Source organism: Salmo salar, chromosome ssa06 (genome assembly GCF_905237065.1).
Source record: "Salmo salar chromosome ssa06, Ssal_v3.1, whole genome shotgun sequence".
NCBI classification, from domain to species: Eukaryota; Metazoa; Chordata; class Actinopteri; order Salmoniformes; family Salmonidae; genus Salmo; species Salmo salar.
Window position 1 is genome coordinate 10,282,002 of NC_059447.1, and position 23,837 is coordinate 10,305,838.

General features: G+C 45.2%; 1 protein-coding gene across 1 annotated transcript in view; it reads left to right on the forward strand.

The window, feature by feature from the left end:
* The window catches only part of LOC106606243 (rho GTPase-activating protein 44), a 111,947-nt gene extending 100,921 nt beyond the window's left edge, over nucleotides 1-11,026 (forward strand). Inside the window, 3 exon segments of the mRNA XM_045719723.1 lie at nucleotides 1,133-1,272; nucleotides 1,274-1,562; nucleotides 5,605-11,026. Coding sequence (XP_045575679.1) covers nucleotides 1,133-1,272; nucleotides 1,274-1,562; nucleotides 5,605-5,795 — 620 coding nt within the window. The 3' untranslated portion in view covers nucleotides 5,796-11,026.
* The last annotated feature ends 12,811 nt before the right edge of the window (nucleotides 11,027-23,837 follow it).

Here is a 23,837-nt window from a genome sequence, read left to right on the forward strand (position 1 = left end):
TATGTTAATTTGTTTTACTGTATAAAACTGGGGTTGGAACCAAAATGATTTTCCAATCGATTTTTGTTCTGAACAGAACCCTTTATTTATTTTTGTTCCGTTCCATTGTTCTGACCAGCAAAATAAAGTTCTGAACTGGTTCGAACCAGACAAAAGTACAGGTTTATATCGTTCCTTTCTGTTCCTTTAGACATTTAGCTCAACATTAAATTACTTCACCAATCAGTGCGGATAGAGAAGCTTGCTGTGGAGCAGGTAAGCAATTTAATCTGAAGAGGAAAATGGTTTAGAGCAAATTGTATTTTGCCGTAACAGCATGGTTTAATCATAATGAAAGACAGATACACACACTGTGCCAGTCACAGTGGAGGGCACAAGATGCAACTGAAATGTTGAGGGTGAGGAGAGCGAGAGATGATGGAGGAAGCTTGCTTTGAAGCGCTGGCCATCTTGTTATGACATGCATTATCTGAATTAGGCTCAAAGAATTATGCCTACAGAGGAGAGGCTTCTATGGAGGAACGTAGCAAGCTAGCTAACAAGCTTGTGTGTGCAGAGCAACACTAGAATTAAGAACACGTCTTACCTTTTTATGGTTAATAAATCCAATGTGAAACACGATAACAATAGTATCCTTAACCAGCATTGAAAAGTCAATCCATTCTTCTCCAATTAAACATCTCTCCCTAATTGCTGAATCATACTTGTAACATTGTCAGTAGGCTACAGTACCTGCTTCAGAGGGGAGGGGCAAGTAACCTACACACACCCACTGGAAAAGATTTCCAGCTGGCAGGCAGACGCTGGAATACGTTTCTGAGTGACAGAGTGAGGGCTTTGCATAGGCGCTTTGTTGCGATTTTTGTGGGACTGGAAAAAAATGCCCGGAACATAAAATAACTTTATTAACCGGTTCCCATGTTGTTAAAATAACTGTTCTGTTCCGGAACAGTATAGATCACTTTTGTTTTTGGTTCGGGTTCTGTTCCTCAAATAATGTCTTTATTTTCCGGTTTTCGGTTCTGTTCCCTGAACCGGTTTCAACCCCTGGTATAAAGGTAGGCTTATTTTTAGATGTTAATTTACTTTAGATATTCATGTTCATGTTAACTCTCTTCTTTTCTGTCTCCAGGCTCTAAGAAGCTGGCCCCTATCCCTCCAAAGGTTCCAGCTGGGTACGGCCAGTCGGGTGGTTCTGGTGGGATTTCGGACCAGTCCACAGGTCAGCCATCGCCGGTCAGCCTGTCCCCCACCCCTCCCAGCACCCCCTCCCCCCTATGGACTGGCCGGTCCCCCACAGGCCCCTGGAGGACTAGGGGCCTCCTCCCCCGGTCAGACCCCTCTCTGTGGCTCCCTAGGGTCCCTGGGGTCCCTGTCCTCCCCCCCTTCTCTGACCGGCACGCTGGGCAAATCTCGGCCCACCCCTAAGCCCCGGCAGAGGCCCAGCCTACCCCCTCCTCAGCCGCCCAACGTCCCTCAGCCGGGGGCCACCCCTGTTGGCCCTGGGCCCCTGGAGCAGGGCATCCTGGACGGACTGTCCCCCGGGGAGAGCATGTCCACAGGTAAACAACATGATGATCACGTAACCACGGCAACGACACCACCACTACCACCGCCCCAACCACCACAGGTGGTGTCAGGGACGATGCAGCCGCGTCCCGCTCTCAGACTGGCTGTGGCACTGTCCAATGGAGACGGTGGACAAGTGTAGCTAGTAGGACTAGGAAAATCAGCATCCTATCATTACTGACTCACCAGTTCTATAAAATAATGTATTATTGAATAACGGTGGCCTTTATTTAGACAGACAGACGCAGTCGTCCGAGAAGAACAATATGTTGTAAATATTAAGATTTTGTTGCACATTGTAGAGAGAAAACAACACTATGTATCCATTGCTTGTGTTATGTGCTGATGTTTCTAAGTATTGTGAGGAAACATCAGGGAAGCATAGCGATGTCCTGCTTGTATGGAAGTTTCCATTAGATTCATCATGTGCTTCCTCTCTGTTTATCCCTCATACAGTACGACAGAGCTAGGTAGGTCCCAGGCTTACACGCATAGAAATAGAATGACTAGAAGAGACAAACCCCCTCATACCACGGCAATTTGACAGTGTATTCACCGTCATTTGGTCGCATCGTGCATTGTTATCAACGTCTCAGCCATTGTGGTGCCTGAAAGTCGAGTGATGCTAAGTCATTCTGAATGGAGGCTAATGACTGTTTAGTCTAAATTACACTATAGATTACACTATAGTGGCCTGGAAATACGACGATATTGCCAAAGTCAGCAAATAATTAGTAGGAAACAAGTTTGCCATCATTAGGATGCCATCAAATTCACTTTAGAGAGATTAGCTATCAAAGTTAGTCAGAAATGTCTAGCAATGCTAACGTTAGCTAGCAAAAACCCAGGACTGTCCCTCAATCTCAGCTAGCTAGGTAAAGTTATACTGCATCTAAGGTCAATCTGGCTTCATCACAGTGATAAGAAAAGGTTTTCCTACTAATAGCTTGTCTCCTTTTGAAATGTCATTGGGTTTCCAAGCCCAGTATAATGCACTTTCGGCTAGATCTTTATCAGTGCCCATTGACAATGCATTGACCTTCAGTCGGGCACCAGGACTCAAGAGAATCTTCATAACGATGTTGTGACACAACATGCAATCCATGAATATAGTCGACATTGTTCCACTCATCATGGAATGTTGACTTGAAAGGGGAATATCTATTCTAGTCATTCTAATTCTATGCTTACTCTCTCAGGACAAACATGGCTCATTCTAGGCTGGTCCCAGACCTGTTTGTGCTCTTTCCAATCCCATTGCACATTGGCAAGCAATTCCACAAGGAGTTGGCAAGAGAGCATTAACAGACTGGCAACCAGGCTTATTGAAGAAGTGGTTACTCAGATAGGCCTACTTCTTGTCTGATGTCATAATTATGATCTGAGGTGTTCCATAGAAATCTAATTCTAATATTCTATGAGGTTCTCTGTTCTACCTGTCAGTATCAATACCAGTCATTCTCTGTGTCCCTGTGTTCTATTCATGATTCTCTTGTTCCCCTGCTCTGCTCTACCTGCTACTATGTTGTGTACCAGCCGTGTGAGGCCAGGGGAGTCAGTGTGGTGTGGGCTAAGTGTGAGGGGGACGTTTAGGGTAAGCCAGATTTGACCACGCCCGCCAGTAACGTTACTGTACTACGCTCCATCTCTCACCGCTCCGCCCGCCTCGCCCCACCTGACCTGGTGCTGTGGCTGCCTCTGGGTTCTCCTGCAGCCTGCTTCAAACATGCATACAGCTAAACAGCTAGCTATCAGCCAGCCATGCTAATGCTAGCTAGCTGCCCCATTCTGTTTGTGTCACAGTATCAGCCATGCTAACACTAGCTATCTGCCCAATTCTGTTGGTGTTACAGTATCAGCCATGCTAACAGTAGCTAGCTGCCCCATTCAGTGGGTTTACAATATCAGCCATGCTAACGCTAGCTAGCTGCCCCATTCTGTTGATGTTAGCCATGCTAACTCTAGCTAGCTGGCCCATTCTGTTGGTGTACAGTATCAGCTATGCTAACGCTAGCTAGCTGCCCCTTTCTGTTGGTGTTACAGTATCAGTCATGCTGCCCCATTCAGTGGGTTTACAATATCAGCCATGCTAACGCTAGCTAGCTGCCCCATTCTGTTGATGTTAGCCATGCTAACTCTAGCTAGCTGCCCCATTCTGTTGGTGTACAGTATCAGCTATGCTAACGCTAGCTAGCTGCCCCTTTCTGTTGGTGTTACATTATCAGTCATGCTGCCCCATTCAGTGGGTTTACAATATCAGCCATGCTAACACTAGCTAGCTGCTCCATTCTGTTGATGTTAGCCATGCTAACACTAGCTAGCTGCCCCATTCTGTTGGTGTTACAGTATCAGCCATGCTAACGCTAGCTAGCTGTCCCATTCTGTTGGTGTTACTTTAATCGGCATGCTGTTGTTCAGACTGTACATACTATATGCATGGCTTATGGACTCCCTAGAGCGCATCACGTACTGCAGGGCTCACCATTGCAGACGCTGTTGCTTCCTCCGAAGGTCCATCTTTAACGCTTCGCCCCTTTTCACCATCCCCATTCCAACAAACATCGCCCCTGCTGCAGGACAGGCGTGTGGGCTCACAGGTAACCCCCAGGTGACCCACATCCCAGACCCATTGCTTCAGGACAAACCGATCTGTTTTACTGCCCTCCCTCTGACAGCATCACCTCCTGCTCAGTGCTCCGTCTGTTTCACTGCTTTCCCTCTGACAGCATCGCCTCCTGCTCCATCTCATTCTGACACAGTGGAAGATGGTCATCATTCTCTGGTTATTATTGCTGTCCAGCAGCTGCAGCAATACCTCAGCAAATTACCAAACAAGTAGACTAAATCCCTCCCTCATAATATTGTGTATATCCCAAATGGCCCCCTATTCCCTATATAGGGCTCTGGTCAAAAGTAGTGCACTACATAGGGAATAAGGTGCAATTTAGGACACATTCATAGAGATGATTCCCGTTGTTCATTCAAGCTTCGATGTCTTAGTGCCCAATCCACTTACATCTTGTTGCCTCTGTGGTCAATACAGCAATCTGGTCGTTGTTGTAAACGTTTTTCTTTTAAGTTTTGTGTCATTGTGAAATAATTTGGAAAACGTGTTATTTTATTTCACTGAACAAAATTGAATTAACTTTTCGTTATTATTTTGGACAGCAGCACAAAGGACCTGCGCACTGTTATAGACCTAGCTTCTCCAGATGTCTCTGGTGTTATTAGTACTAGCCCAGTAACACAGTATGACTACCTCCCTGTTATAGACCTAGCTGCTCCAGATGTCTCTGGTGTTATTACTACTAGCCCAGTAACACAGTATGACTACCTCCCTGTTATAGACCTAGCTTCTCCAGATGTCTCTGGTGTTATTAGTACTAGCCCAGTAACACAGTATGACTACCTCCCTGTTATAGACCTAGCTTCTCCAGATGTCTCTGGTGTTATTACTACTAGCCCAGTAACACAGTATGACTACCTCCCTGTTATAGACCTAGCTTCTCCAGATGTCTCTGGTGTTATTAGTACTAGCCCAGTAACACAGTATGACTACCTCCCTGTTATAGACCTAGCTTCTCCAGATGTCTCTGGTGTTATTAGTACTAGCCCAGTAACACAGTATGACTACCTCCCTGTTATAGACCTAGCTTCTCCAGATGTCTCTGGTGTTATTACTACTAGCCCAGTAACACAGTATGACTACCTCCCTGTTATAGACCTAGCTTCTCCAGATGTCTCTGGTGTTATTAGTACTAGCCCAGTAACACAGTATGACTACCTCCCTGTGTAGAATGTGTCAGAGACCAACATAGCATACTTACCTGCTGCTGCTTTCTTCAAACAACAACAACAGAATGCAGTTTTTTATAACTCAAAAAACTAAATTTCCTTTCTGCTTTATTCCTTTTTTACACACCATCATCACCATACGCCCTCCTCCTCTTCATGCTTCTCTTCACCACCACCACACCATAATAATCACATCCCACCTCTGTCGCCATGCCAACCCACTAACCATGCCATCATTAGATTACTTCAATTATGAAATCCCCTCCATCAATGTGAACCTGGACAGCCTCATCGACGAGTTCAGCGGTGCTGCCCCCTGCAGGCGCTACGGAGCGGTGACACACTCTCCTCCCCCGGGGAGAGACGATAACCCCGACCACGACCCCTACGCCGTCCCTGAGGACGACGAACCCCAGGACACCACCTTATGACATCATTACCCTGAGACAGCCCTATGATGTGATATCATCAGAGCTCGCCCGAGGCTGGCACCGTGGCGCTCCTACATCCAGCTAGCTGTACATACTGTTAGACTGTAATGCTCGCTCGCTCACACCGCACTGCCACGACGCTCCCAGACAAAACAAACAAACAAGGCATCTTCTTATACACCACAATGCTCACCTGACCTTTGACCTGAAACTCCCGGTCTGAACCATGACCTCTGACCTGGAACTCCAGGACTGAACCCTGACCTCTGACCTGGAACTCCAGGTCTGAACCATGACCTCTGACCTGGAACTCCAGGTCTGAACCATGACCTCTGACCTGGAACTCCAGGACTGAACCCTGACCTCTAACCTGGAACTCCAGGACTGAACCCTGACCTCTGACCTGGAACTCCAGGTCTGAACCCTGACCTCTGACCTGGAACTCCAGGACTGAACCATGACCTCTGACCTGGAACTCCAGGACTGAACCATGACCTCGAACTCCAGGTCTGAAACCTGACCTCTGACCTGGAACTCCAGGACTGAATCCCCCCCACATTGTGCTATACCTGCAGGCTTCAAGCAAAACTCATTTCTTAGAAATATTACGCAAATAGTAATGTAAACTCAATGTGAGGAAACAATAACACACCACATGCCATATAGAGAAGGACCAGTTGCCTTTGGAAGGAAGAAGACATATGGATTATATGGAGGAGTATTAATGCCATGTTCAGTATTATATTCTAGTTTTGCTTTGTGGATACTACAGTTTTTTTCCTCTCTTTGAAAAAGTGCTCAGTATTTTTTGTGACTTTTTAAGTAATTTTTTTTGCCTTATATGAAAAGCCTGCACTCAAATTGCAATACATGCATCGCATACTCACAAATAGTTGGGCCTGACCCTAAAGGAAGGAAACTCGTAACCTGACTGGTTGGGTAGATGTGTGGGTGACTGGTTGGGTAGATGTGTGGGTAAAGTGGGTCTGACTGGTTGGGTAGATGTGTGGGTAAAGTGGGTCTGACTGTGGGTAAAGTAGGTCTGACTGGTTGGGTAGATGTGTGGGTAAAGTGGGTCTGACTGGTTGGGTAGATGTGTGGGTAAAGTGGGTCTTGAGGGTCATTGTGTGTAGTGTACTGTATTCCTAACAGGGTAATATGATGAGAGAGTTATTAGTCCTAGTTTCCTGCACACTATAGAGATGATGATGAACTATTGAATAATGCAGTATGAATGCAGTATGAAGTGCAGTATGAAGTGCAGTATGAATGCAGTATGAATGCAGTGTGAATGCAGTATGAAGTGCAGTATGAATGCAGTATGAAGTGCATAACTAACCCTATTCTGGGGAGGGTTTGGGTCCATTCCATTTCAATTCAGTCAATTTAGGAAGTAAACTGTTTACTTTCTGAATGACTGAATTGAAATGGAATGGACCCCATCCCTGATGTCTGTGTCACTCCTGGCCCCAGTCCCTATTCTTCCCACGTCTCCCCCATGTACACATATCTGAATTGATACACAGTTAGGAGACATCTGTAGGTTTGCTTTGCAAGTAGCAATAATTTATTTGTACAGGGTTAAAGTTGAATTCATGCACATATTTTCACCAGCACAGTATTATAATGTCTTTGGAATGGAACTCAGTGCATTGTTGCTGTTCTCAGAAGGGGTGTTAAACTATCAAACTGTATCGTTAGACAATAATGATGCACATGAAATATGTTTTCGAGTTGGGTCCCTAATACTAACTAGCCATTTGATTTATGTCCCCAAAATGAAGGCCCCTTATTGCTTAAAACCTTTCTGGATCCAATAGCAGAGCTGTGCTCACAGAGACTGAGGAGTGACATTATACCTTTCAGACTGGGGAGTGACATCATACCTTTCAGACTGGGGAGTGACATCATACCTTTCAGACTGAGGAGTGACATCATACCTTTCTATCATGACACAAGGCGAGACCCAGATGTAGACACAGGAGGAAGAGGGTTGGAGGCGTACAATGTTTATTAATCCAAAAGGAGTAGGCAAGAGAATGGTCGTGGACAGGCAAAAGGTCAAAACCAGATCAGAGTCCAGGAGGTACAGAGTGGCAGACAGGCTCGTGGTCAAGGCAGGCAGAATTGTCAGGCAGGCGGGTACATAGTCCAGAATCAGGCAAGGGTCAAAACCGGGAGGACTAGAAAAAGGAGAAAAGCATAAACCAGGAGAACGGGGAAAACGCTGGTTTACTTGAAAAAAACATACAACACCAACTGGCACAGAGAGACAGGACACACAGGGATAAATACACTGTGGAAAATCAGCGACACCTGGAGGGGGTGGAGACAATCACAAGGACAGGTGAAACAGATCAGGGTGTGACACTTTCAGACTGGGGAGTGACATCATACCTTTCAGACTTGGGAGAGACATCTTACCTTTCAGACTGGGGAGTGACATCATACCTTTCAGACTGGGGACTGACATTAGAGGAGGACTGACATCATACCTTTCAGACTAGGGAGTGACATCATACCTTTCAGACTGGGAGAGACATCATACCTTTCAGACTGGGGAGTGACATCATACCTTTCAGACTGGGGAGTGACATCACACCTTTCAGACTGGGGAGTGACATCACACCTTTCAGACTGGGGAGTGACATCACACCTTTCAGACTGGGGAGAGAAATGTTACCTTTTTCACACTTCTGAGCTGAGCAGAACCAAGCTGTTTTGTTCTGGCCTGGTTACTCCTCCACTAAAGCTGCTGGGTCTATGCTGGAAAGAACCTTTTAAAAGGAAAGTATCCAAGCCAGCACAGTACTGTTTGGGTTTGCAAGATAGTGTGAAATAGGTATTAGAGCTTGATACAGAGGGGTCAGTCTCAGAGGACCTATTAGGTTCCTCCTCAAAACTGCTCATAAAACAACCAATCAGATCCAAAAGTTACAAAGACTGCTTCAGGTTCTAACGATGTTTCTCTCTTAACTCCAGGCTCTGTATTCCAGGCTCTGTATTTCAGGATCTGTATTTCAGGATCTGTATTTCAGGCTCTGTAGTCTAGGATCTGTATTTCAGGCTACCTGGTCCAGGCTCTGTATTTCAGGCTCTGTATTTCGGACTCTGTAGTCCGGACTCTGTAGTCCGGACTCTGTAGTTCCGACTCTGTAGTTCCGACTCTGTAGTTCCGACTCTGTAGTTCCGACTCTGTAGTTCCGACTCTGTAGTTCCGACTCTGTAGTTCCGACTCTGTAGTTCCGACTCTGTAATCCAGGCTCTGGAGTTCAGGCTATGTCGTTCCGGCTATGTCGTTCAGGCTCTGTATTTCAGGCTTTGTATTTCAGGATTTGTAGTCCAGGCTCTGTAGTCCAGGCTCTGTAGTTCAAGCTCTGTTGTCCAGGCTCTGTATTTCAGGCTCTGTATTTCAGGCTCTGTGATCTTTGACCCTATAGTGTAAATACAAAGAACTGTACATTAATATGTGTATAAACCTAAGAGGTAAAGCTTAATGTAAAGGCAAATCTTCATTATACATATATATTAATATATGTGATGATATATTTATAATGTGTAGAGAAATTATATGATAAATAATGTGATGTTTATTTTTGTCCCCGGCACACGATTATTACCAGATTCACACACAACAACACAACAGACGATTATTACCAGATTCACACACAACAACACAACAGACGATTATTACCAGATTCACACACAACAACACAACAGATGATTATTACCAGATTCACACAACAACACAACAGACGATTATTACCAGATTCACACACAACAACACAACAGACGTGATGCTGCAGAAACATGAGTGAAGAAAGATATTACTGTCTGGGAGGGCCCCTGAGTAAAACACCAAGAAATGCTCGGTCAAAAAATCCATCTTTATGAAGTCAGTCATTCAGTTATATACTTAACCTGTTTACTCAAAACAAACACGATATGAACAGAAAAATACCCTGCATTTGTACACTATACTCATATAGAGGAAGAAGTAGCGGTTTACTGATTTGGTTTTTGGAAGATATGTTGCCAAGGATAGTCCAGATAATATGAGGAATCAATCAGAGATGGTGACGGATAGGTGGGTTGTTCCACCAATTTGGTGCCTTTTGAGAAGTGTAACTTGGTCAAAGGGAACTTTTGATCTGACCTAATTTTCACATTCTGTCATGAAAAACACATTTTCCCATCTCAAGAGGTTAAATAAAAAACATTACTATAGTAAGTGCCTATTCCGTGCCAAGTAAAGTAACAGGGTTGACGATTTCTTCTTAGATCAGCCATAAATCCCCCTGTGACAGGGCGGAATTGAAGTTTGTTGTGTGCAACAGGGAGGGAGGGGCAATTGAATGTAAGTTAAACAATTTTAAATTGTTAAAACATTTCAAATCTGTGGGTAACAGGGTGTTCTGCTGGACCGGCTCAGTTTCCCAACACAGAACACCAGATGATGACCAGAAAGGGGTACAACCTGCTTTTACTCAATGATTTGACTATTAGATGTTCAATGTTTCTTTCCCCCCCGAAAAATATTTAAAAATGAACAGTTTCACCAATATTAAAACGAGAGTTCAGTTCACGTAACAGGCTTGACTTTAAAAATTAGGGACATATGTAAATAAATCACATAACAATACTTTTCAGAAATTACCTTGTCAAAGAAACAAATTAAACTAAGGCTTTACAATGATGTTGAAACTTTGAGAAATTTGGGGATTAAACTGGTTAAAATCTTTCTAAAGGTGACACAGGGTTGATGGAGGGACATGTCCAAATAGTGATTTTATTTAATGATCAATGTGGTCTATATTAAAGGGCACTTCATTTAATATGAGAGGCTTTTAAAATTCAATATTGGTGCACAATTTCTCTACTTCATTTAACCAAGGGGCCAAAAGGCACTCTTTCCGTGGAACAGCCCAGTTGTATTTGACAAAGTGCACGCCTAACATTGGAAATTCAACATTCAGCCTGTTATCTTAGATTCCTCTGGGTCTTTTAAACGACCACCATGACTGCTTGGAGAAAACAGTCACAGACAGCTGCTATGACATTCACACGACATACATTTCCTCAATCAAAGTGCAATTATGTTGTTTACTTTAAAAACAACCTCAGAGTCAAAAACAGTGGCCAGACTGTGGCCAGTGGCTACACTCTACCCTACAGTATAGACCCCACCCTACCCTACAGTATAGACCCCACTCTACCCTACAGTATAGACCCCACCCTACCCTACAGTATAGACCCCACTCTACCCTACAGTATAGACCCCACCCTACAGTATAGACACCACCCTACCCTACAGTATAGACCCCACCCTACCCTACAGTATAGACCCCACCCTACCCTACAGTATAGACCCCACTCTACCCTACAGTATAGACCCCACTCTACCCTACAGTATAGACCCCACCCTACAGTATAGACACCACCCTACCCTACAGTATAGACCCCACCCTACCCTACAGTATAGACACCACCCTACCCTACAGTATAGACCCCACTCTACCCTACAGTATAGACCCCACCCTACCCTACAGTATAGACCCCACTCTACCCTACAGTATAGACCCCACCCTACCCTACAGCATAGACCCCACGATAACCCTACAGTATAGACCCCACCCTACCCTACAGTATAGACACCACCCTACCCTACAGTATAGACACCACCCTACCCTACAGTATAGACCCCACTCTACCCTACAGTATAGACACCACCCTACCCTACAGTATAGACACCACCCTACCCTACAGTATAGACACCACCCTACCCTACAGTATAGACCCCACCCTACCCTACAGTATAGACACCACCCTACCCTACAGTATAGACCCCACTCTACCCTACAGTATAGACACCACCCTACCCTACAGTATAGACCCCACCCTACCCTACAGTATAGACACCACCCTACCCTACAGTATAGACCCCACCCTACCCTACAGTATAGACACCACCCTACCCTACAGTATAGACCCCACTCTACCCTACAGTATAGACACCACCCTACCCTATAGTATAGACCCCATCTACCCTACAGTATAGACACCACCCTACCCTACAGTATAGACCCCACTCTACCCTACAGTATAGACACCACCCTACCCTACAGTATAGACCCCACTCTACCCTACAGTATAGACCCCACCCTACCCTACAGTATAGACACCACCCTACCCTACAGTAAAGACCCCACCCTACCCTACAGTATAGACCCCACTCTACCCTACAGTAAAGACCCCACTCTACCCTACAGTATAGACCCCACCCTACCCTACAGAAAAGACCCCACCCCACCCTACAGTAAAGACCCCACCCTACCCTACAGTGTAAACCACAAACTACCCTGCAGTGTAAACCACAAACTACCCTACAGTATAGACCCCAACCTACCCTACAGTATAGACCCACCCTACCCTACAGTATAGACCCCACCCTACCCTACAGTATAGACCCCAACCTACCCTACAGTAAAGACTCTACCCTACCCTACAGCATACACCCCAACCTACCCTACAGTATAGACCCCACTCTATCCAACATTAAAGACCCCACCCCACCCTACAGTATAGACCCCACTCTACCCTACAGTATAGACCTACCCTACCCTACAGTATAGACCCCACCCTACCCAACAGTAAAGACCCCACCCTACCGTAAAGACCCCAACCTACCCTACAGTATAGACCCACCCTACCCTACAGTATAGACCCCACCCTACCCTACAGTATAGACCCCACCCTACCCTACAGTAAAGACCCCACCCTACCCTACAGTAAAGACCCACCCTATTCAACAGTAAAGACCCAATCTTACCCCCAGCCTATCCTACAGTATAGACCACACCCTATCCTACAGTAAAGACCCCAACCTACCCTACAGTATAGACCCACCCTACCCTACAGTATAGACCCCACTCTACCCTACAGTAAAGACCCCAACCTACCCTACAGTATAGGCCCCAACCTACCCTACAGTATAGACCCCAACCTACCCTACAGTATAGGCCCCAACCTACCTTATAGTAAAGACCCCACCCTACCCTACAGCATAGACCCCAACCTACCCTACAGTAAAGACCCCACCCTACCCTACAGTATAGACCCCAACATACCCTACAGTATAGACCCACCCTACTCTACAATATAGACCCCACTCTACCCTACAGTATTGACCCCACTCTACCCTACAGTATAGACCCTACAGTATAGACCCACCCTACCCTACAGTATAGACCCTACCCTACCCTACAGTATAGACCCCACTCTACCCTACAGTAAAGACCCCAACCTACCCTACAGTATTCACCCTACCCTACCCTACAGTATAGACACCACCCTACAGTAAAGACCCCACCCTACCCTACAGTATAGACCCACCCTACCCTACAGTATACACCCCACCCTACAGTATAGACCCCACCCCACCCTACAGTATAGACCCCAACCTACCCTACAGTATAGACCCACTCTACCCTACAGTATAGACCCCACCCTACCCTACAGTATAGACCCCACCCTACCCTACAGCATAGACCCCACTCTACCCTACAGTATAGACCCACCCTATTCAACAGTAAAGACCCAAACTTACCCCCACCCTACCCTACAGTATAGACCCCACCCTACCCTACAGTAAAGACCCTACCCTACCCTACAGTATAGACCCCACCCTACCCTACAGTAAAGACCATACCCTACCCTACAGTAAAGACCCCACCCTACCCTACAGTAAAGACCCCACTCTATCCAACATTAAAGACCCCACCCCACCCTACAGTATAGACCCCACTCTACCCTACAGTATAGACCCCACCCTACCCTACAGTATACACCCCACCCTACAGTATAGACCCCACCCCACCCTACAGTATAGACCCCAACCTACCCTACAGTATAGACCCACTCTACCCTACAGTATAGACCCCACCCTACCCTACAGTATAGACCCCACCCTACCCTACAGCATAGACCCCACTCTACCCTACAGTATAGACCCACCCTATTCAATAGTAAAGACCCAAACTTACCCCCACCCTACCCTACAGTATAGACCCCACCCTACCCTACAGTAAAGACCCTACTCTACCCTACAGTATAGACCCCACCCTACCCTACAGTAAAGACCATACCCTACCCTACAGTAAAGACCCTACCCTACCCTACAGTAAAGACCCCACTCTATCCAACATTAAAGACCCACCCTACCCTACAGTATAGACCCAACCTACCCTACAGTATAGACCCCAACCTACCTTATAGTAAAGACCCCACCCTACCCTACAGCATAGACCCCAACCTACCTTACAGTAAAGACCCCACCCTACCCTACAGTATAGACGCCACTCTACCCTACAGTAAAGACCCCACTCTACCCTACAGTATACACCCTACCCTACAGTATAGACCCCACCCTACCCTACAGTAAAGACCCCACCCTACCCTACAGTATAGACCCCAACCTACCCTACAGTATCGATCCCACTCTTGGGCTGGGCGATATGGCAAATAAATTATCACAATATTTTTTCATTCGATAACGATAATTATCACGATATTAATCAATTAATGTTTAAAAGGAGCATATCTGCTTCAAACTCAAGAATCCCTGAACAAACCGCGGTTAGAGCGTTGGGCCAGTAACCGAAAGGTTGCTAGATCGAATCCCTGAGCTGACAAGGTAAAAATCTGTCGTTCTACCCCTGAACAAGGCAGTTAACCCACTGTTCCCCGATAGGCTGTAATTGTAAATTAGAAGTTGTTCTAAACTGACTTGCCTAGTTAAATAAAGGTTACATAATTTTTTTATTATGGGAGCTACACATAAAATTATTCTTGAAGGAAAATTGTTCCATGTTTGCGGCCAGGGAGCACGTACCTGGGGTCAATTAAATTGATAAGCCGCTTGAAACTTTCCTTTTCTACTATGCTAATTGGGAGCATGTCCTTATAGCAATGCAATGCATAATAGCATTTGTGATGTCTTTGTCTTTTCAATGTTTGCTTGTAGGGCATAAACGCTGTGTTGACTGCTTCCGGCAAACATCCCTAGATGGTGCTTGAGGGGCGTTTATCAATACCGTGGCGCAAACTCAAACTTCCTGCATGTTCCAAAGAGTGATTTTGCTTCAGATGTTGAAAAAGGTTTGTCGTATTACCAGACTTCGTAACCACCGGTCTACGGCACAATTTGCACCGAACATTGCTCTGCTCTTTGTTGGATTTCAAAAAGCCAAACCACTTCCAAATTACTGAAACAGTTGAACCCTTTTTATCAATAATTTATTCGTTGGAAGCTGCTCCTTCTCCATGGCTATCACTGCCACTGTTTTTGCCTACATCACTAATTTTTTGTGGTTAATAGTGGCTACTCCATCACTCAAGGTGCTAAGTGGTTTTTAGTGGGCGTATTCCTCTCCACGTGCATATTGTCACTTCTCCGCACGTTCCTGCTGCGTCACAGAGGTGAAATGGACTGCTGTACCTAATTATTCTATATCGACACGATCCAAAATGAATCTAAAACGTTTTTATATTGCTATTGAGGGAAGTAATTACTTTGATGATTATTGATGTTGATTTATCGCCCAGCCCTACCCCACCCTACCCTACAGTATAGACCCCACCCTACAGTATAGACCCCACCCTACCCTACAGTATAGACCCCACCCTACAGTATAGACCCCACCCTACCCTACAGTATAGACCCCACCCTACCCTACAGTATAGACCCCACCCTACAGTATAGACCCCACTCTACCCTACAGTATAGACCCCACCCTACCCTACAGTATAGACCCCACTCTACCCTACAGTATAGACCCCACTCTACCCTACAGTATAGACCCCACTCTACCCTACAGTAAAGACCCCACTCTACCCTACAGTATAGACCCCACCCTACAGTATAGACCCCAATCTACCCTACAGTATAGACCCCACCCTACAGTATAGACCCCACTCTATCCTACAGTATAGACCCCACCCTACCCTACAGTATAGACCCCACTCTACCCTACAGTAAAGAGCCACCCTACCCTACAGTATAGACCCTCACCCTACCCTACAGTATAGACCCCACCCTACCCTACAGTAAAGAGCCACCCTACCCTGCAGTAAAGACACAATCTACCCTACAGTAAAGACCCACCCTATTCTACAGTAAAGACCCATACTTACCCCCAGCCTACCCTACAGTATAGACCCCACCCTACCCTACAGTAAAGACCCCACCCTACCCTACAGTATAGACCCCAACCTACCCTACAGTAAAGACCCCACCCTACCCTACAGTATAGACCCCACCCTACCCTACAGTATAGACCCCACCCTACCCTACAGTAAAGACCCCACCCTACCCTACAGTAAAGACCCCACCCTACCCTACAGTAAAGACCCCACCCTACCCTACGGTATAGACCCCACCCCACCCTACAGTACAGATGTTTATGTATATCCTGGTGATAAACACTGAGTTATATTGATAGTGGTGGTTATTTATACAGTATGACAATTTGCAAGTGCCCTCACATCGGTTATTTATGTTTTGAATTTATAAGCGGATAATTTAATTGTATGTGTTCTGAAGGGTTTACTGTCTGTGTTGGCTTCATATATTTTCTGGGAGGATGCAGGGGCATGTCAGTTCATCCAGTCTGTTTTAACTTCCAACCCCATACCTCATGTCAGTTCACCCAGTCTGTTTTAACTACCAACCCCATACCTCATGTCAGTTCACACAGTCTGTTTTAACTACCAACCCCATACCTCATGTCAGTTCACACAGTCTGTTTTAACTACCAACCCCATACCTCATGTCAGTTCACCCAGTCTGTTTTAACTACCAACCCCAAACCTCATGTCAGTTCATCCAGTCTGTTTTAACTTCCAACCCCAAACCTCATGTCAGTTCACCCAGTCTGTTTTAACTACCAACCTCAAACCTCATGTCAGTTCATCCAGTCTGTTTTAACTACCAACCCCAAACCTCATGTCAGTTCATCCAGTCTGTATTAACTTCCAACCCCAAACCTCATGTCAGTTCATCCAGTCTGTTTTAACTACCAACCCCAAACCTCATGTCAGTTCATCCAGTCTGTTTTAACTTCCAACCCCAAACCTCATGTCAGTTCACCCAGTCTGTTTTAACTACCAACCTCAAACCTCATGTCAGTTCATCCAGTCTGTTTTAACTACCAACCCCAAACCTCATGTCAGTTCATCCAGTCTGTATTAACTTCCAACCCCAAACCTCGTGTCAGTTCATCCAGTCTGTTTTAACTACCAACCCCAAACCTCATGTCAGTTCATCCAGTCTGTTTTAACTACCAACCCCAAACCTCATGTCAGTTCATCCAGTCTGTTTTAACTTCCAACCCCAAACCTCATGTCAGTTCATCCAGTCTGTTTTAACTACCAACCCCAAACCTCATGTCAGTTCATCCAGTCTGTTTTAACTACCAACCCCAAACCTCATGTCAGTTCATCCAGTCTGTTTTAACTACCAACCCCAAACCTCATGTCAGTTCATCCAGTCTGTTTTAACTTCCAACCCCAAACCTCATGTCAGTTCACCCAGTCTGTTTTAACTACCAACCCCAAACCTCATGTCAGTTCATCCAGTCTGTTTTAACTACCAACCCCAAACCTCATGTCAGTTCATCCAGTCTGTTTTAACTACCAACCCCAAACCTCATGTCAGTTCATCCAGTCTGTTTTAACTTCCAACCCCAAACCTCATGTCAGTTCATCCAGTCTGTTTTAACTTCCAACCCCAAACCTCATGTCAGTTCATCCAGTCTGTTTTAACTACCAACCCCAAACCTCATGTCAGTTCATCCAGTCTGTTTTAACTACCAACCCCAAACCTCATGTCAGTTCATCCAGTCTGTTTTAACTACCAACCCCAAACCTCATGTCAGTTCATCCAGTCTGTTTTAACTACCAACCCCAAACCTCATGTCAGTTCATCCAGTCTGTTTTAACTACCAACCCCAAACCTCATGTCAGTTCACCCAGTCTGTTTTAACTACCAACCCCAAACCTCATTTCAGTTCACCCAGTCTGTTTTAACTACCAACCCCAAACCTCATTTCAGTTCATCCAGTCTGTTTTAACTACCAACCCCAAACCTCATGTCAGTTCATCCAGTCTGTTTTAACCTCTCTCGGGTAGCATCCCACCTGGCCAACATCCAGTGAAATTGCACAGCGCCAAATTCAAAAACAGAAATACCCATAATAAACATTCATAAAATATACAAGTGTTTTACATCGGCTTAAAGATGAACTTCTTGTTAATCTAGCCGCTGTGTCAGATTTCAAAAAAGCTTTACGGCGAAAGCATACCGTGCGATTATCTGAGAACAGCGCCCAGCAGACAAATCATTACAAACAGTTACCAGCCAAGTACAGGAGTTACACAAGTCAGAAATAGCGATAAAATTAATCGCTTACCTTTAATGATCTTCATATGGTTGCACTCAGAAGACTCCCATTTACTCAATAAATGTTTGTTTTGTTCAATAAAGTCCCTCTTTATATCCAAAAACCTCTGTTTTGTTGGCGCGTTTTGTTCAGTAATCCACAGGCTCAGAAGCGGTCACAATAGGCAGACGAAAAATCCGAAAAGTACCGGTAAAGTTTGTCAAAACATGTCAAACGATGTTTATAATCAAACCTCAGTATGTCTTTTGTCTAAATAATCAATAATATTTCAACCGGACAAAAGCGTCTTCAATAGAAAGGAAAAACAACGAACGTCGTGCTCGCGGGAACGCGCAAAACCAGCTCTGTATACTTCCGTGGTCCTCTGACTAAAATTACTTTTTACTCATTGTTTTTCAAAATACAAGCCTGAAAACATGTCTAAAGACTGTTGACATCTAGTAGAAGCCATAGGAACTGCGATCTGGGCCCTAACCCAATAGATACTGTATATGCATTCAATGGAAAACAAGCCACATCAAAAAAATTCCACTTCCTGGATGGTTTGTCCTCGGGGTTTTGCCTGCCAAATCAGTTCTCTTATACTCATAGACATTATTTTAACAGTTATGGAAACTTTAGAGTGTTTTCTATCCAAACCTACCAATCATATAAATATCCTAGCTTCTGGGCCTGAGTAGCAGGCAGTTTACTTTGGGCACGCTTTTCATCTGGAATTGAAAACCTACCCCAGAGAGGTTAAACACCAACCCAAACCTCATGTCAGTTCATCCAGTCTGTATTTACTACCAACCCCAAACCTCATGTCAGTTCATCCAGTCTGTTTTAACTACCAACCCCAAATCTTGTCAGTTCATCTAGTCTGTTTTTCTGTTACAGATCAACTTGTTTACATTTAGTTTTTGAGAATTATTCTGATTTATGGAAAGAGGGGAAAATGTGACAATGTCATGGATTTAGGTATTCTTTTGACAATCTCTGACGTGTCAATCACTGTCTTTTTAGGGATATAGTTATGATCTACTATTTTAGGGCCACCTACAAGATGCAATGTGATATTATAGATGGAATGTGGAAATTGATTGATGTGCTTTGATTGGTCAAGATGAGTTCATGATGACGAGGGCGTCATGGGTTGAAAGAGGAATGGCTGTTGCCCTGGAGATGGAGGAGAGTGAAGTTGCCATTAGACGCTGACCCTAGGTCAGTTTAACATTTCCCCCACTTATGGTTAATACTAGGAATGGGGGAATCCTAGGGGAATCTTCACCTTCATGGGAGCTGGTGCCCATTGGATGTACTGCCTCCTCCCTTCTTCTGCTTTTCACAACTAGTGTAGAAACAAACCTGCTGTCCCTCCTGCTCGGCAAGACCACCGCCACGCCCCGCCTCCACAACGCTAAGCCCCGCCTACCCCTATTCCTCTGCTTAGCATATAAAGTGGAACACAGTCAGTGTGTACTGTGAAGCCTACCGCAATCCTTATCAGAATGTCAAGAATAAAAATATATATATATTAAACTCTACATTTTTAATAACCCCATCTGGTCCGTGTGGTTCTATGTGACTGTGTGTGTGTGTGTGTGTGTGTGTGCGTGCGTGCGTGTGTGTGCCCGTGTGTGTGTGTGTGTGTCTCTGTGTGTGTGTGTGTGTGTGTGTGTGTGTGTGTGTGTGTGTGTGTGTGTGTGTGTGTGTGTGTGTGTGTCTGTGGTCTGTGTTTGTGTGTGTGAATGTGTGTGTGTCTGTGTGTGTGCGTGTCTGTCTGTCTGTCTGTCTGTCTGTGTGTGTCTGTGTGTGTGTGTGTGTGTCTGTTTGTGTGTGTGTGTGTGTGTTGTATACCGTGCATACTGTTGTATGTTGATTCTCCAGTAGAGGACAGCCTTGCTTCAGATACCACTAAACATCCTGCGATCTCCACTTCCTATTAAACATGTGTTGTCTCTGAGCTTCCCAGTCATTTAGCTATTGGTCAGTATATTCCCCGTAGCTGTCTCTCTATCAGAACCTCAGTCAGGTTCTGACATCATCAGGTTCAACCCAGATCCATCTTCTTCTTTTCTACATGTTAATGTCAGAGAGAGAACAGGTATTTTCTACATGTTAATGTCAGAGAGAGAACAGGTATTTTCTACATGTTAATGTCAGAGAGAGAACAGGTATTTTATACATGTTAATGTCAGAGAGAAACAGGTATTTTCTACATGTTAATATCAGAGAGAGAACAGGTATTTTCTACATGTTAATGTCAGAGAGAGAACAGGTATTTTCTACATGTTAATATCAGAGAGAGAACATGTATTTTCTACATGTTAATGTCAGAGAGAGAACAGGTATTTTATACATGTTAATGTCAGAGAGAGAACAGGTATTTTCTACATGTTAATGTCAGAGAGAGAACAGGTATTTTATACATGTTAATGTCAGAGAGAGAACAGGTATTTTATACATGTTAATGTCAGAGAGAGAACAGGTATTTTCTACATGTTAATGTCAGAGAGAGAACAGGTATTTTATACATGTTAATGTCAGAGAGAGAACAGGCATTTTCTACATGTTAATGTCAGAGAGAGAACAGGCATTTTCTACATGTTAATATCAGAGAGAGAACAGGTATTTTCTACATGTTAATGTCAGAGAGAGAACAGGAAGTCTATCTAGCCTCCTCCCAGTCTGTTGGTGGTCCTATGACACAAGCATAGGAGGCATTAGTATCCGTTAGTCTCATAGTCTAATGGGTGTCTGTAGTTATTCTTAACCTTGGTGTTGACTGTCTGTATCCAGCCCTCAATCCTTCATCTATTGCTTTTCCTGAACACGAGGCATTAAAGTACTGAGGAGGCAGCTGTAGTGGTGCTGCTCTTGTCATGGATGGCAGTAGCTTTCCTTAACCTTGTTGTTGACTGTCTGTATCCAGCCCTCCTGCCTCCAGTCAGGTCAACGTGTCCCCAGGTCCCAGGCCTCTACATTACCAGGTCCATTAAGACCTAATGGGCCAACAGGTGGTCTGGGGCAGAGGCAGGGCAGCACACCACTAGCTGATAGCCAGACCTGGGTTCAAATACTTCCTCTATGCCTGATGGAGGAAGCCGGCTGCATTGGACCCTATAGAAAAGTCCCAACTTTTGTAAATCCCTCCAGGCTAGCAAAGGTAAACGCAGCAAACGATATATGTATATGAAATGTTTTGAATAGTATTTGAACCCAGGTTTGCTCCTAGCTGCTAGGTTAGCTGTCCTCAGGGTTCAGAGGCCTCAGTGGGTAAGTGATACTGAGAAATGGCTTCTCTCTGGGCCTGTATCACTGAGGATTCATCAATCTTACAAGGGGTAGGGGTTGTCAGTGTGTGTGTGTGTGTGTGTGTGTGTGTGTGTGTGTGTGTGTGTGTGTGTGTGTGTGTGTGTGTAAGGTGGGGGATCCTTGAGCCTTGATCTCAACCCCCCTGACCCTTGACCTCGTTCTCTCATTTGTTTTCGTTAGTCCCCCCCACTAGACGACCGGCCCCAGTGACCCCCCTAACACCCCTCGCCTACTTATCCTTTTAGTGCAAGCATTTCTGAAAGCAACCAACCTCGGCCCCAACCTCAGCTCCAACCTCCGTCCCAACCTCAGCCCCAACCTCAGCCCCAACCTCAGCCCCAACCTCAACCTCAGCCCCAACCTCAACCTCAGCCCCAGCCAACCCACTCCCCTTTTAGTGCAAGCCTTTCTGAAAGTATCTCTGAAGGACCTGTTCCTAACTCAAAAACATTTTAGCCCAAGCATTTCTGAAACAATCTCTGAGGTATTTCTCAACTCTCTCTCCACCCTCTCCCTTCCTCCTCCCCTCTTCTCCCCTCTTCTAGAACCTGCAGCAGCACTGAAGCAGTGAAGAGTCTCTGGACACTTCTAAATCAGCCTGGATGAATCCTCACATCTGCAGTCTTCTCTCTCTTAATCCCTCCACAATGAAAGGTATGCCTGCTCACAGAGAAGCAGGAAGGCCACATCAGTTCAAGTGTATCTAGCTGGCTAGCACGTGAAATATATACCAGGAGGATAGTGCATCAGAGTTGAATACTTAACTTCTTCTTCGCTGAGTTCACTCAAGGTGAAGTCTGTTTGTGCTGTGTGTGTTTTTATAACAAAGGTGTGGTGTCATGTGTGTGTGTAACTGGTCAGATCCCAGCAACCCCACCATTTAGATGTAACAGCAGCTGTTATGCTGTGTGCTTTATGAAAACAACAACAACATTGTAGGATGACATTGTCCTGCATTCGTCTGGTGTCCTGCTGTTTGATGTCCCACAGTAGTGACAGTGGTGTTAACTCCTTCCTCTCTCTCCCTATTGGTCCTCCTACAGAGTAGTGACAGTGGTGTTACCTCCTTCCTCTCTCTCCCTATTGGTCCTCCTACAGAGTAGTGACAGTGGTGTTACCTCCTTCCTCTCTCTCCCTATTGGTCCTCCTACAGAGTAGTGACAGTGGTGTTACCTCCTTCCTCTCTCTCCCTATTGGTCCTCCTACAGAGTAGTGACAGTGGTGTTTCCTCCTTCCTCTCTCTCCCTATTGGTCCTCCTACAGAGTAGTGACAGTGGTGTTTCCTCCTTCCTCTCTCTCCCTATTGGTCCTCCTACAGAGTAGTGACAGTGGTGTTTCCTCCTTCCTCTCTCTCCCTATTGGTCCTCCTACAGAGTAGTGACAGTGGTGTTTACCTCCTTCCTCTCTCTCCCTATTGGTCCTCCTACAGAGTAGTGACAGTGGTGTTACCTCCTTCCTCTCTCTCCCTATTGGTCCTCCTACAGAGTAGTGACAGTGGTGTTACCTCCTTCCTCTCTCTCCCTATTGGTCCTCCTACAGAGTAGTGACATGTGTTACCTCCTTCCTCTCTCTCCCTATTGGTCCTCCTACAGAGTAGTGACAGTGGTGTTTCCTCCTTCCTCTCTCTCCCTATTGGTCCTCCTACAGAGTAGTGACAGTGGTGTTTCCTCCTTCCTCTCTCTCCCTATTGGTCCTCCTACAGAGTAGTGACAGTGGTGTTTCCTCCTTCCTCTCTCTCCCTATTGGTCCTCCTACAGAGTAGTGACAGTGGTGTTACCTCCTTCCTCTCTCCCCTATTGGTCCTCCTACAGAGTAGTGACAGTGGTGTTACCACCTTCCTCTCTCTCCCTATTGGTCCTCCTACAGAGTAGTGACGTACCTCCTTCATCTCTCAGGCCAGCTGTGGAGTAATTGTCTCATTGCAGACCTGCAGGGAGGCTAATAAAGACATTTCACCCAGGGCTGTGACCTGTGAAGCCTAATGACCTCTAATGACCTTTAATGACACTGATATGAGGTGGTGAACTTTGACAGTGACCAGCTTGGACATACAACAACATAATTCAAAGGGTAATTTACCTACAGAGACTTTGGATGGTTGTTGTGGCTCTCAGACCATGGTTAGTCATAGACCACTATATAACTTTATCTGATCATGGTTAGACATAGACCACTATATAAACTTTATCTGATCATGGTTAGACATAGACCACTATATAACTTTATCTGATCATGGTTAGACATAGACCACTATATAACTTTATCTGACCATGGTTAGACATAGACC